We start from the raw sequence: 15,489 nt of genomic DNA, 5'->3' as shown, positions 1-15,489 counted from the left end.
TATTACTAAGCAGGATCAGGTAGCTCTAACTCACGTTTACGTTTGCGATTCTCGATCCCAGGTGGGGCATGGGGCACATAACGTGGCCGAATGACAGGAGGAGCAAGATGAATTCTAGGAGGGGAAGGAAGTGTGCCACCAACCCTACTACGCCCACGCCCCCTTCCACGGGAAGGGCCACCAACAGCGGCACGCCCTCGCCCCCTTCCACGGGCAGGGCCATCAGTGACAGCACGCCCTCGCCCGCTTCCACGGGCAGGGCCATCAGCAACGGCACGCCCACGCCCACTTCCACGGGCAGGGCCATCAGCAGCGGCACGGCCGCGGCTCGCTCCACGGCCAGGAGGCATTAAAGGCCTAAAAGTACATCCTAAGCAGAACCCAAGTCCAGAGAACATGATGGTTAAAGAGCCGCATACACACATTTCGTACAATCCAGCATGATCTCAGCATGACAATTAGGAAACGGTGGTTAAAGTAGCAACAATGAACATAACGATGATTAAGTAGGTACATAACAAATACAAATAATGTCTAAAGAGCAGTTCATTTATCTGAATACAGCCACACCAACTCCAATGTGCATTTTAGGAGCAATGGAAAACAAAAGAAATAGAAACAACTCACACAATATAAATAAAAACTAAATATTGCACGCCGTCGAGACCAATCTGGCGTGCAACATCTGCCGCTGCAAAAGGACATCATGGTCAATCACAGCAGCAAGGGCATCGGCACAACCAACAGGCACCGCAGACCTAACCATCGTTGCAGCTAAAAGAACTGCAGAGCGAGCAAGCTCCCTGTAAGTCGACATACACTCAAAATTATAGTCCAGAATCACAAACCCATACAAACTCTGTAAGAAGCAAATGGCCTGGAAAGCAGCCTTCTCGTAAAGAGAGAGAAAATCCACACCATCTTGAGCCCAAAAAAACCTCCTCATGCTCCCGGAATCACTTCCGGGCACATCAAATTCGAGCTCAACTCCTCCGAGCACGACCCCATCGTCCATTATCTCTCTCAAGTACGAATGGAATGGCAACGAACACCGGGTGGCAACCACATCCAATAGATGCATATACGAACAACTCACAGCAAACATCCTGCCACCCACAAAATATAACCTAGAATAAGGCCACTCACACAAAAAAGCTAGAAAGCACCCCAAAACCAAAACTTAGAACCGATCAGCCAGAAGGTAGTGCCCAAAAATAGACCCCACCATAGATCAACATGCAAAGGTAAATAACAGTAACATAAAAAAGTTAGAAGAAAAGCACCTGAGAGCTAGGCGAAACGTGTCAATAGGAATGAATAACAGCTAGAGACACCACAACAACTGCAGCGACGAACCTGGCACATAACAGCAAGCATAATTACAGTTTATCAGAAGCTTCCCACAGAAATGCATCATTACTTAGTGATGTGCAGGACAACACATCACAGACCATCATCATTTTACAATGAGGAGTGAGTTATGTGCCGAACAACACAAACTACGAATGATGTACAACCAATCTTACACATTAGAAATAACAACACCCAAGATTATAAAAGATACTGCCAATTGTTTAGTGCTTGATTTTACAATACACCAACTGCGATAAAACAACAGCAACCGAGTGCACACACCTCACAACCATCATACAATCACACTTGCTTGCATCCATGTTTTGCATCTGTCACAAGCTGTCATGGTAAATCTCCTAAACCTGAACATATGTAACGACTGTACATCCATTTGCTTTGCATAGTCTTCACGTGAATACATAATTAGTTTGATACCTAACTATGCTGTATAAATTGTTATAGTTCAGTTTGATTGTAATCTTACATACCCAAACCAGACAACCATGCAACGGCAACAGCGGACAGTTAAAGAATCAACAAAAAATAAACGCATATGTGGATGGTTCAGAACCGCACCTGAAACAGAAAAGCAGGACCAAGCACGGCCAAATCCGAAGAAGGAACAAACCATATCCACCTCCCTGTTCATCCGCAAAGAACAACCACGGCGTGAGCCACGCACGGATGCACAGCGAGCAGGAAAAACGAAAGGACTAACAAAGAAAGAAGAATGAACCTTTCTCATGGCGACGGCCGAGCAAACGACGGACGACGGACGCGAGCGTGTGGCCAAATCCGGAACCAACTGCAGCACGAGGACGAAGTCAGCCTAGCCACGAGGAACGGCCGCGAGAAGGGGAAGGATGGATGGAGAAGAGTGCGGGACGACGTACCTGAGGCAAGGCGAGCACGTCAGCTCCAAATCCGGACCGAGCGGCGGCGGCACAGAGAAGCTAGGGTTCGTGAGTGGGGGGAAGTGAGGAGCGAGGGGAGAAGGTGGATGTGGTCGCGTATGTGTATCGCCTCCTGGCCCAAGAAGCGAAGTGACGAAAATGGCCCGGTGGGGGCACAATATTTACATATTGATGCAATTGGAATTTTATCCGACGGCCGAGCACGATCGCGGTAAAGATCCGGCGGCCCAGAGCGATCTTATCCGAGATCAGACGGTCAATATTAGACAGGGAAATCGATCGGACGGTCCACATTCGCTAATCGATGTGAGAAGCTCATTCCCTCCCGGTCTTTACTCCTGGGATGCATGAGAGAGAGACAGAGAGAGATTCATCTTACATAAATGCCCCTTTTGATTTTTTTTCTCTTCTCTCTCCTACTTTTTAAGGGTATATTTTTAATCTAAGGTCATTCTACTATTCATTTGCGAATGTCGAGAGTGGGGAAGTATCAGGTGATACCATTGCTTACATGATACCATGATACCAACTTGCAAAACTCAAATTTAAACATATCAAAAAATTCTGAAAAAATTATGAATATTCACAACACATATGTCGACAACCCTTAAAAAATTCAGATCAAAATTCGAAATACACAAGAGAAACAAAAAAGACAAATTTATATGTGAATAGTGGCATTCTAGCTTTTGTCTTCTTTTGACACTATTCATGATGGATTTGTCTTTTTTCTTTCTCCCTCTCTATTTCGAATTTTGATCTGAATTTTTTAGGGGTTGTTGACATATGTATTGTGAACATCCATGATTTTTTTCAGAATTTTTTGACATCTTTAAATTTGAGTTTTGCAAGTTGGTATCATGGTATCATCTAACGACTGGTATCACATGATATTTTCCCTGTCGAGAGTACCTATATATTGGGTACGGAAAAGACTTTTCAAAACTGTTTGCAAACTACTGGAATTATTGCAATTGAAAAATTAGATCTCCGAAAGCCCAAACCATTCGCTGCTTGTTGACTTAGCAAAACATGGAAGAAGATCCCATGCTGAAGAGTACTTCGTAGACGTCTTGGCGACGCCAAGTACACATTCTTAGTCAGTTGTTGGCTTGTGCCGATAGTTCTTGAAGATGGTATTTCCACTGTTGTTTTCTTTTTTAAAGATTCTCCAATGAGGTGGTTGACGGTACGGGAAACCACCAATACCCTCACTACGGTGGCGAACGTGGCCGAAAGACCAAAAGGGAGTTCACACAAGGAGTAGAGTTTGGAAAATATAGCTTGAGCTCATAATATAAAACAAAGAAAATCAGATTGGTGATGGGAAACCATATATTTAATAATCAATACAAAAATATTAGATTTTTTAATAAACCATGAAAACAACAGAATACAATCATTACTACATTACCACCATGACACACTTGGTAACAAAATTGTAATATACAGCTGGAATGTTCGATCTAGCCAATCTAGTCGATGGCATCCAGCATGCGACATATGAAGCATGCGCTAATTAAGCGGCACAAGGACTTTGGCATACAGATACAGGTCGTTCTTCCGGCCGACGGCGATGCCCATCTCCTCCTCCATGTCCAACTCTCCTCCGGCAGGAAGCTCCCAGTCAAAGTGGTAGAGGAGGGCGGCAAGGGCGAGCTCCATGCTAGACTGCGCGAACAACATCCCCGGACAGATCCTCCGGCCTGCCCCGAACGGTGTGTACTCGAAATTGGTTCCCTTAAAGTCCACTTCGCCCGACTCGAACCGCTCCGGCCTGAACTCCTCTGGGGCATCCCAGTGCTTGGGGTCTCGGCAGATCGCCCACGTGTTCACAAACACGGTGGTGCCCGTCGGCACGTCGTAGCCGAGGACCTTACACGCCTCGGTGGGCTCACGCGGCAGCAGTAGGGGCACCGACGGATGCAGCCTGAGCGTCTCCTTGATGACCAGCTTCATGTACTTGAGGTCAGCCAGGTCGTCCTCGGTTACGCTTGCCTTCCCTTGTAGGTGGCTACGTACTTCCGCTTGTGCTTTTGCCATGGTGGTTGGGTTCCTCATCAACTCCGACATGGCCCAGATGAGCGTCGTCGCCGACGTCTCGCTCCCGGCACTAAACAGGTCCTGCAGAATAGAAGAGAAGGTCATTTAACTTCCAAATCATGCAAATTAAGAAAATTAAAATTTACTAGTTAGTGAATGAAAACAAAATAATTAGCCAAGCGGCAGCTTACCACTAATAGACACTTGATGCTTCCCATGGTAAAAGGCGCATCATGGCCGCCTTCCTTCTGTACCCTGAGGAGCACATCCAATAGGTCCTCCTGCTCCTCCTCCTTCCCGTCGCCGTTGGACGCAGCGGCGGCGGCCTTCACCTCCTCGTGCTGCTTGATGGCGCACTCGATGAGCTCGAAGCCCTTGGTGTGATTCTCCCACGCCTGTCGGGCGGAGCCGCTGACGAAGCCGAAGAGCCGGGATGAGGGGAAGAGGTCGCCGAGGTTAAACCCAGAGAGGATCCTGACTCCCTGCTGGAGCACCTCAAGGAACTCTTCCCGCCTACTGAACCTGTCCCCGATCATGGCGCGCACGGTCATGTCCGCGATGAGAACGGCGAGCCGCTCGCTGACGTTGACGGGCTCGCCGTTACCGGCACCCGCTGCGATGGCTGCCACGAGGCGCCCCGCCTCCTCCTCCCGGACGTTGCGGAACGACTGCACCCGGCGGGCGCTGAGCAGCTCCATGATGCAGATCTTGCGGAGCTGGCGCCAGTGAGCGCCGTAGGGCGCGAACGCCACCCCGACCCCGTCCGACATGAGGATCTTGGTGGTGGGGCTCCATGGCCGCGTCGCGAACGTGACGTCCTGCGTCTTCATGACCTCACGCGCGGCCTCGGCGGACGAGGCCACCACCACCGGCACCTCGCCGAGCTTGAGGTACACCAGTGGCGCGTCGCCCAGCCGGTGCGCGATGTCGGCGAAGGCGCGGTGGACCAGCGGCTTGCCGGCGAGGTGGTGCAGGCTGCCGATGACCGGCAGCCGCCAGGGGCCAGGCGGCAGCTTCTGCCCAGCGCCGCCGCTGCGCTTTCTGATGTGCTTGAGGAGTAGGAGGGGGAGCACAAGAGCCAAGACGAGATAAACTGCTTGCTCCATGGCCATGGCGGCGTGTTGCTTTCTTGAGCTAGGCACTGTGGATGTGGAGCGGGGATCGTCGACTGACTGCACAATGCTCTCCTATAAGATCGGCGGCACTATATATAGGCAAGCGGCACGGACCAAGTCATCGTTCACTCGATTGAATGGTATGAGTGATTGCACGGCAAGTTTGCTTGTTGCCCGGAACCGCCCGCCCGCCCGCCCGTGTCGTCGTCTTCCCGGGAGCGATAAGGATGGGTACTAGGAAGGAAGTGTCGCTGCACATGCATCTGGACGCGTCAACATTTTCCGTCAACAGAAAACGTCACAGTTTGGAGGATTCTATAATCATGAACGGCGGCCGAGAGTATTCGGATCGAGATTCCTGCTTGCTTTCAGGTGATCGGCGATGGTTGCGCGATCGTGTCTCGCTCTTCGTCCACACATCAACACCATGGCCACCTCCATGGCCGCTCAAGCCACCCGCGCGCGTCTCTTCCAGGAGGGCGCATGCATGCATACATCCCAATCACGCAACAAAGGTTTTTTAGTGCGACCGGGCATTGTTTTTCATACAGAAAAGTCCTTTGACTGAGAGCAAAAAAGAAAAAGAACACGAGAATCGGCCATTTGAAAATAGGAAATTTCCAACGGGACCAAAGGAAGCAAAATTTACACCGACTGTTTACCCCTTTGTGAACAAGGGCATTGTCAGGTCCAAAAACAATGTCAATTTTTTTCTTTCTTTTTTTTTGCGAGTGAAAAGAGTTTTATTCCGTTATAACAGGATTACAGTCGAGAGGCAGAAATTCCTCAATACATGGCGGTCCTCTATATTTGTAGCCATACGGCAGTGGTGCTCTCCGTACGACTATACGACGCCAACCGATCTATCACCCTATTTTGCTCACGTTTAATTTTCAAGGGAATAAACTCTCCATCTTCCATAAGAAACCCGATCTCCGCCACCAAATGCCCGTGCGCCAATCTCGACAAGCCATTCCCCGTCAAAGCTAACAGCGCTTCCGAGGAGTCTGACTATGCAATAATCGGGCCATCACTATGCTGCAACGCCAATACATCCCCTGCATCAAAGCGTGTAACTCTGCCTCTGGTGCGTCATTACAGTTAAACAAATAGCAATATGCCGCGAAGACCACCGCGCCATCAGGTTTTCTCATGATCATGTCAATAATGCTACATACACCATGATGTCCTATCCACCCGCTCCGTCGTCGCAAATGTATATATATGCACGAAAACTGAAGAAGTGTTGTTTTTGCAATGAACATGAAATGATCCAATCCTTATTCCTCACATGCCTTCTATAGCAGACGGTGTACGTGGTTTTTAAATCTTTCACCGACGGTATATCTAATATGTTTGGAAATTTATCAGGAGACAAACCCACTTAGCAATCTCAAATCTTATTCTGGTTTATTTGTTTTCTTTGTTTTGAAAAAACTTTACAAAACTTGGACACAACTTTGCATTGAAATTGACTTTTTGGTAATATGCAAAGAATAAGCATTTAATACTGCAACTTTCACACTCTAATATAACTAGCACACAACTTTTGCACTGGACTTTTTGTAATATGCACATGCAATTTCCGCGCTATTGTATAATTAAACACGTAATGTATAGTATTTGCATGTATACTTACACACACAAAATTAATGTTTTCAGGAAGCATGAACTAGTGGCATTGACATTTTCCTTTATAAGATGAAAGAAGATGCAAAAAATAAAATAAATAATGACAAAATAGTCACACTATTACATATAAATTTGATTTTTATAATATTTAAGAATGAACATGTAATGGTGGATTCACAAATAAGAAGTTTCTAAGAATGAATACCCTTAAATAAGAAAGAACATGAAATATAAACTAAAAAAAGTTTTGAAGACTGTATTAGTGGCATTGGTTCTTCTAAGAATGAATACCCTTTAAGAAGAAACAAAATAAAATAAAAACTGAAAACTTTCACGCAACTATGCAATGAAACCACACTGTTTATAATATATGCAAATGATAAACATATAATAGTGCAATTTATGCACTCTAGGATAATTAACACACATATTGTATAGATTTGTTAGAATAAATCCGAGGCGCTCCGTCGATCTACCGAGGATCAAGCAATCACACAAGCACGACACCGAGATTTGTTAATGAGGTTCACCGATATGGCTACATCCCCGGGGCCTGACTATGGGCGCTCCTCCCCATGACACCGCTACAATACCGCACCCGGTCGCCCTGGACACCGGCACATGCCGCCGGCTTCCCCTGCGTTTCGGTGCTATTATGTTGGCATAGGTTACATCGTGTGTCTACCCCCGCTATATATGAGAGGCCTAGGATACAAGTGTCCTACTTGGACACGACTCCGTATCCTGTCTACACACCGTACGACTCCAAGTCCAACTGTAACCTAACTTGTACAATAATATTCGACACAATTCTAACAAACTCCACCTTGGCGAATATTCTCCACCACCTTGAATTCGTCCGTGCGTCGAACCTCCATGTACATTGGACTTGAGATACGCCATGAGCCCCACTGCTACTCCCAGACTCCATGTGACTCCACCTGCAACTGTAGTCCCTTCTCGTCTTCTTCACAGTCAACACTCGAGCAAAATTAAGTTCCTCATTACTCTACCTTGTGCTTCCAACTTCCAGAGTATCCGTTCAACGACATCACACACCGATCACTGTCTGCATGAAAAATAAACCACTCACATATTGGACGCCACATATAAGAGTTACGTGAACTCAACGTCACTGCTCTTTCTGTACTGCTTGTCTGAAACTTGAAGGAATTTCACCGACGCCCTGTGTCACTTTGAGTCAAATGCACAGTTGTCTCATCCTTTTTTCCGGATAGTCTCTGACATGTCCCATGGCTATAGCACTCCGCCTCCTTCTGTACTTGTCATCCGCACTTTGCCATGTGCACTGAACACCGCAGAATATACGGCCATGTACTCTCCCAGCTTTCGACAATTTCAGACTTTCCGCCACTTTCTCAGACTCTCTATGGTCAACTCCTGTCCATCAACTAGCACCGACAGACCCAGTCACCAACTTGAATCTGATACTCGTCAACACTGCTTCAGCACCCCTGCACACTTTGTCTAACAACATATCTGACCACCGGTGCCCTGGCATGTCGCTGTGTCCCGTGCTTACCGCACGCCTCGCCGCTATCACCGCGTCGAGCCTCTGCTGTCCTGGTCGAGTCTCCCGGGCCGCGAACCCACACCACTCAAACCCCTACTGCAGAGAACCACCGATCATCACCGACCGATGCCGAGTATCACATCTCCATCAGACCACTGGTACTCAGTCTGAACCACGTGTCTCTCGCCTTCCCGCTGAAATAAGCTTCGACTCTCTGTTAACTTACGTCGTAGCCCCTCCATCAGCACAGAGTGAAGTCGTCCATCAGACTCCAGCTCCACTTTCAACATGACTCCATGTAGCTGCGCTATGCTACCCCCGCGCTCCGTCGATTTCAAACTCTCATGTGTGCACTGCCTTGAATCAACCCTGCGCCGTAGTCTTGTCGAAGCCGCACAAGTCCTCGAGGCCTGCGCCACGTGTTTCCACGCCCAGAAGCCGGTCATCATCAGCATCACGCTCCTACGTCGTCAGCGCCGATTCCACCACCGTCTTCTGTACCAACCGACTCACGTCGATCCGTCAGACTATCTAGTCCGACCCAGCCGAACTTGTCCGGCTGCATGACACGCTTAAGGCTCCCAAATCGTCTTCCAAGAATTTCCATCCATCACAAGATAACTCCATCTTAGCTGAATTGACTTCCTGCAACTCTTCAAGCATCCCTGTTGTGCCAACAAATCTTTCATCCGTGTCCGTCATAGCCCAAGGTCAGTTCCGTAAACTTCTCCACCTCAAACCTAGTACCCGTTGGCGCCATGGTTTTTCGTATGACTGACTGTGTGAAAAAATACCTGAGCTATCCCCGCAACGCCAAAATACACGAGCAAAACCCAGCGTGGTCTTGCCTCCATGCACTAGTAGCAATCCACCAAAAAAAAATTTTGGCCTTCAGGTGATCTGCTCCCTTGGCTCAACTCCTGACACTAGTGCAACTTGCTTTGCCAAAACCTGATGCTAATTCCAATGGATGCACAACGTGACGTTCTTTTTCCCTCTGATTGATCTGCTGCCTCATGCCGTGTCATACGTGGACTCGGTCCACTTTTGGTCCAAACAAATCTCGTATGCACAGGCAGAACCATCAGCGCCGCATGCACAAGGCCTTTGCCTCCACTTGAGCCACACAGCTGCACGCACCAACCGACTCCACTTGGGCCAGCCAGCCCGCTCCACGCACTGCTAGCAGCAGCACGCCATGCAGCCTGGCTCACGCGCACCGCCGATCGACCGGCTGCCCCCGACTCGGCCTGCTGTCAGATCGCTTTCCAGCAAGTCGGATGTATCCCGATCGACTTTTCGCCTCACGCCGCTTCCCGACTTCCCGGCGACCACGATCACAACATCAACCTTGTTTCCTCTAGATAAACAATTCGCGGTCTTTCCGAACCTTGCTCATGATATCACTTGTTAGAATAAATCCGAGGCGCTCCGTCGATCTACCGAGGATCAAGCAATCACACAAGCACGACACCGAGATTTGTTAACGAGGTTCATCGATATGGCTACATCTCCGGGGCCTGACTATATGCGCTCCTCCCCATGACACCGCTACAATACCGCACCCGGTCGCCCTGGACACCGGCACATGCCGTCGGCTTCCCCTGCATTTCGGTGCTATTATGTTGGCATAGGTTACATCGTGTGTCTACCCCCGCTATATATGAGAGGCCTAGGATACAAGTGTCCTACTTGGACACGACTCCGTATCCTGTCTATACACCGTACGACTCCAAACCCAACTGTAACCTAACTTGTACAATAATACTCGACACAATTCTAACAGTATTTGTGTGTAAAAATTTACACTCATCCAACATCCCAAAAATACCCATAAAGGAAAAGGAAAAAACTAACTAAAAACAGAAAAGGCAAAAGCAAAAACACATAAACATAGAAAAAGAAAAACTATGGGTTTCAAGCTCAATAAGAAAATTGATAGACCCAAAACAAGGGTAAGTCGAAAATTCAACCCGAAAGCCATGAAAGAACACAAAGAGGGAAAAAGAACAGCACAAATCTTGACAAAAGAATCAAAGGTCAGAAAATAGACTGACCCAATATGAAAACCATGCAAGCGTACGGCCTTTGTTCGCCAAATAGATTTAGTGAATTGAGAGAATTTAAATAGCTATTTAACTGGACTTTTTGAACGAATGTATTAAGTTTTAGGACGTGCACGCACACTGCCACACGATATGTGCATGCCAAAATGTCCCATGAAAAGAAACTTCCACCCAAGATTGAGAACAAAGAGAATTCAAAAAATGAAATATTGTCTTTGAATTTATGTCAAACTAAAAACGAGATCAATTACGTTCACCAACAAATTTTTAACCTACATAACTGACCATGTTATGACAATCTTCTAACAAAAAAAAGACTAGGCAACTAGGCCGATATAATCGAGCTCGACGGAGCCGAGCCACAGCTGTCCTTTCCTCTCCGTCACCTCGCTGAGCGTCACACCCTTGGCCGCCGTCAGCTCCTCGACCTCCACGCCGCCGCCGTCGAGCCGGACACCGACCAAGTGCTTCACGGGGGCTGTGGTGGCGCCCGGGCGACCCTTCTCCTGGTTCAGCGCCACCCAGTAGCCGCCCTTCCCGTCCCGCCGCAGGTCGGCGAGCAGCTCGTAGTGGCCAGCCTTTGGTCCCTGGAGATAGTACCTGTGTGCCTGGCACGGCACGGTGTGCGCGACGACGATGAACGTCCTGTCGTAGCTCACTGCGACGCCGTTGGGGTACGGCAAGCCGTCCTTGAGCACGGTGACCTGCTTCGTCTGCGCGTCGTACTTGAGCAGCCTCCCCGTCGCATCCGCGTTCATCATGATCTCCGTATTAAATCTGCCGAGGTCAGTAGTTTTAACTTTCGTATTACCAATTTGTGAAGTTGAGCATGCAGAAGGGATCTGGATTAAGTACGTACCTTCGTGGATATGTCACGCTGCTGTCGGTGAAGTAGACATCACCGGTGACCTGATCGATGTCGATGCCGTTGACGAAGTTGAACCGGACGCCATTGGCCGTCGTGGCAAGCACCTCGGCCTCGCCGCCGTCGGGGCCAACCCTCATGAGCCCCTTGTACGCGTCGGCGATGTAGAGGTCGCCGGACTTGCGGTGGAACGCGAGCCCCAGCGGCCGCCCGCACAGGCTCTCGGTCTCCTCGGACGGCGCCACAGGCACGGTGCACATGGGGAACTTCCTGTAGTTGGCGTGGTGGGCGAAGGTCGTCCAGCCGACGGCGCTGCCGCCCCACTTGAGGACGCGGCCATCGGAGACGCCGGTGTAGGGGCCCTGGCCGCGCGCGTCGAAGGCCAGGCTCTCGGCGCCGGTGACGCCGTTGGGCAGGGGGAGGTGGAGGCTCCACTCCGTCGGGCTGGTCTTTACCTCCGCGGCCGAGCTGCCACAGAGACGACGAGAAGAGCGAGCAGGAGGACGAGCCACCCGCTCGCGGATCCGCGGCGCCCCATGAGCTGCAGCGCCGGTGGTTTCGTCGGAACAAACGCTGCGTCGATCGAGCAGAACGATTTGCGGGTTTGCGTGAGTTCGTTTACGGCAGGTAGCTAGAGATTTAAAGGGCACGATCGCATTGCATCGGGAGTTTGAATTCGAACGGCCATCTGATTCAGACTTGTAACGTTTCTCCTCCTTTTGAGGAGATTCGGAGTTGTAATCGTCTGCGTCGCGCGGAGGTGGACACTTCTACGGTGTGGTGACACGTGTCGGATCTGATGGACGTAGACGAAGTGCAGGCACGTATCATACTCCAATCTGTGTCAGTTCACCCAACGGGATTTTCCAAAGACTTGGCTACCTGGTGTAGGGATGCAAGCGGACACGTTCGCATCGTCTGTGTACGTCGGCGGCAGCCGAAAATTACTATTCTCCCCGTTTCAGAAACAAGTGTTTGAACTAAAATCACGACACATATTTTGAAGTGGATAGAGTACTAATACATACATCTTCTTTCTTTTCTTTTCTGAGGTACTCTTTCGCTTCTATTCCTCTGTTTAAAAATATTTATCGGAGAAATGCATAAAAATGGATGTATCTAAAACTAAAATACGTCTTGATACATCCATTCCTCCGACAAGTATTTACGAACGGAGGGAGTATAATATAAGAGTGGTTTTGACACTAAACGCTTTTACATTATGGGACGGGAGGAATAATAAAATAATTGCGACCACCAGGCATCCTTGGACCAGCCCAAAATTTGGCTGGTCGCCGCATAGCCGTGGGATCTTGGTATGCGTAGCCGTTCGATGGGAGCTATCGCCTACCTCACATCTTGTGCGTCTTCTCTCTAGGGAACAGAACACGGGGGGAAATCCATGGCGGGTTGTTCCTCTCTTCTTTCCGCTTCCCCTCCCCCGCCACCGCGCGCAGCGTGCGTCCGGCCTCACCTATTTGCGTCGCCCCCCGATGCTCGCCGTTGAAGCTCCCTGCTGATGCTCACCGTCGTCAGAAACGCAAAAGAAAAAATAGGGCGTTGACCCGTAGCAGCTTTTTTGTTGCCTCCCCCCGCTCCCTGTTGCATCCATGGGTGCTCCCTCTTTGGCGCCGGTCGCAAAACACCGGTCCTCGCAGGCGTTGTGGTCCCTCCGGTATTAATATGGCCACGACGTCACTAGCCAACCGAGTCGGTGGTAGCAAAAGAAGACCCTAGTTCCAGCATGGGGCGTGGCTGGTTCCAGCATTTTTATCCGTCTGTTGCAACGTCGATAGCACGCGGGCGTTTCTCTCCTAGCCCATGCTCTAGTCGGTGCCAACTTTTTTGTCGCCAGTTGCAGCTTTTTTTTCTGTCATATGCAGCATCGGCAGCGGCCGCATCGCGCTTGTATCACTCATCAGTCGTGGTCACCCACCATCGCCTGCCCATTGCAGCTCGCGGCCAGCCTGAGATGCAGCTGCGAAGGGCGCCGGGATTCCAGTTCGCAGCCGTATGAAGCTCTGGTGAGGACGCATGCGAGTGGAGCAGCCATGGGGGGAGCTTGTCCGTGAGCCATGAGAAAGGGAGATGCGAGGGAGGATGGGGTGTGATTTGTTTGTCGAATAAAATTGAAGGGAGGGGAAGGGGATCAGGCTGAGGGAAGTGGAAGGACAACGCATGGCCCACACGAGATGATGCTTACAAGACAGCGGTCGCTCTTCAATCGCGTGGCTCACATGGGACCGGCCGAGTTGTTAGCCGGTCGTCCGGCCGCAAATATTTCCCAACAAGAATGCATTGTTGCTTCAAAACTTGAGCATGTATATGCAGGTGTCGCCCGCCTGCATTTCTAGTTTAGTGGAGCAGTATCAGCCGTCTACAAATAATTTAGGACCGATGAGATATCATAACAACATTATAGTACAAACACACACAAAATGGATATTTTTTATATTGGCACCCTAGAAACTACAAGATAGTATCGAAAATAATATCACCTATGAATTTCAATACAATTTTCTAGTTAATCTAAAAAATCAAGTCTATAAAATTCAATATAATTTTTTAAAAAGATTCAGAAGTTTGAAATGCACATTTCATCTTTTCATATAAAAATGTGAATACAAGAATTGAACTTGGTGTGACATGACTATGGGATGCTACTGAAACTGAAAATTATTGAATATTATTAAATTATATTTCTAAACTTTGTTAAAGGAATGGGCATTTTGTTACCTGTAAGAAATGCCTCTAAAGTTGATTTTAAAATTGCTAAATTAATTTAAATCTGTGTGAAACATCTCTTGAGTATTTATGAAATTGATTGCATATGAGTAAAGCAATTACAATCATTGTGCAATTTCTATGGAATTTTTTAAATACATTGAATATGACTTAAATAATTGAAAATTATGTAAATATATATGGATCATACTTATAAGTTCTTCTAGATCAATGAATAGTAACTAAATTAATTGAATATTTTTTAATAAAAATGATTTTTGTTTAAACATCGCCAAAATAATTGAAAATTTTGAATTAAAATTAAGAATTAGACATAGCTCATATTGAAACTATTTTATGAGTTAATTTGAAGTGTGTGAATTTCATTGAGCTATTTGGTTATATTAGATTTTGTGGAAATTTGTAGAATTAATATTATTTGGAAATCTTGGCAATAAACTCCAAAAAATATGCAATTTTTGTTCATCTTATAATCCGTGAATTCTGCTTAGCTCTTCTTTAGAATGTGTGTTTAATTTTATCACTAGATAAAATAGGCAGTTGGGGAGTGATTTAGGGTCAAGCTCTTGTTTGTCCGACCTTCATGAATTGGAGGTGGATTTGAGGAGGAACACAAAGATCACAAGGGGGGAAAGCACTCTATTGGACAACATCCGCACACAAGATAACAAAATCACAAACCAAAGAGATAGCTCTTAAGGGCATCTCCAAGGCGGACCCGCAGACCGCCCGTATACATTTTGTTCACCAAGTTCAAAAAATATTCATCGAATTCAAAAATTGTTCATCAAATACAAAAAAATGTTCATCATTATTAGAAAATTATCATACAAAATTTTCCATAAAAATAAAAAAGGTTTGTTAAAATTAAAAAAATCATTCTTTTGAAATTGCGGACATTTTTTAATTCAAGAAATATTTTGAATTCGGTGAACATTTTTTTAAATCCGTGAGCATTTATCATTTCCCGAAAATTTGTTCAAACTATGATTTTTGAATTCAGGAACATTTCACAAATTGCAATTTTTTTCAAAATCCCGAATTATTGTTTAAAAAAAAGTTAAAACAGAGAAAAGCCAGAAAAAAAATGTGTTTCCGGCCCCGCGGATGGGCTAGGCAAGAGGGGCGCGGAATAGGAGCTCCCCTTCCCTTCAATCAAAAAAAAAGAGCTCCCCTTTGTTGACTGTAACTCCTCGTCTCCCATGCATACTTGTATGTGCCC

At 47.5% G+C, this 15,489-nt stretch overlaps 2 protein-coding genes and 1 long non-coding RNA gene across 3 annotated transcripts; all 3 read right to left on the bottom strand.

Moving 5' to 3' along the window:
* Positions 1-442: 442 nt before the first annotated feature.
* LOC119358840 lies at positions 443-2,354 on the bottom strand. Its single transcript, XR_005172308.1, has 5 exons — positions 2,247-2,354; positions 2,090-2,158; positions 1,930-1,994; positions 1,284-1,356; positions 443-1,106 (listed from the first exon to the last, which is right to left on the bottom strand). It is a non-coding gene; the product is annotated as an uncharacterized LOC119358840 (long non-coding RNA).
* A 1,351-nt stretch (positions 2,355-3,705) lies between these two features.
* On the bottom strand, positions 3,706-5,444 carry LOC119358839 (zealexin A1 synthase-like). The gene is made up of 2 exons (XM_037625246.1): positions 4,502-5,444; positions 3,706-4,391 (listed from the first exon to the last, which is right to left on the bottom strand). The coding sequence occupies exons 1-2, from the start codon at positions 5,420-5,422 to the stop codon at positions 3,783-3,785; spliced, it is 1,530 nt and encodes a 509-aa protein (XP_037481143.1). The 5' UTR covers positions 5,423-5,444; the 3' UTR covers positions 3,706-3,782.
* Positions 5,445-10,974: 5,530 nt separating this feature from the next.
* On the bottom strand, positions 10,975-13,558 carry LOC119357544 (protein STRICTOSIDINE SYNTHASE-LIKE 10-like). Its single transcript, XM_037624457.1, has 3 exons — positions 13,459-13,558; positions 11,517-12,153; positions 10,975-11,434 (listed from the first exon to the last, which is right to left on the bottom strand). Exons 1-3 carry the CDS (start codon positions 13,556-13,558, stop codon positions 10,975-10,977), a joined length of 1,197 nt encoding a protein of 398 aa, XP_037480354.1.
* Positions 13,559-15,489: the final 1,931 nt, after the last annotated feature.

Source organism: Triticum dicoccoides, chromosome 2A (assembly GCF_002162155.2).
Source record: "Triticum dicoccoides isolate Atlit2015 ecotype Zavitan chromosome 2A, WEW_v2.0, whole genome shotgun sequence".
NCBI lineage: Eukaryota > Viridiplantae > Streptophyta > Magnoliopsida > Poales > Poaceae > Triticum > Triticum dicoccoides.
The sequence above is the reverse complement of the archived record's forward strand: the minus strand, read 5'-3'. Positions and strand labels throughout refer to the sequence as shown.

Coding starts and splice junctions, on each gene's coding strand:
- LOC119358839 (XM_037625246.1), bottom strand. CDS start 5,422: ATGGCCATGGAGCAAGCAGTTTATCTCGTCTTGGCTCTTGTGCTCCCC. Junction 4,392..4,501: donor GCATCAAGTGTCTATTAGTG/GTAAGCTGCCGC, acceptor TCTATTCTGCAG/GACCTGTTTAGTGCCGGGAG.
- LOC119357544 (XM_037624457.1), bottom strand. CDS start 13,558: ATGCGTCCTCACCAGAGCTTCATACGGCTGCGAACTGGAATCCCGGCG. Junction 12,154..13,458: donor GCTGCAATGGGCAGGCGATG/GTGGGTGACCAC, acceptor TTAAATCTCTAG/CTACCTGCCGTAAACGAACT. Junction 11,435..11,516: donor AGCGTGACATATCCACGAAG/GTACGTACTTAA, acceptor TGACCTCGGCAG/ATTTAATACGGAGATCATGA.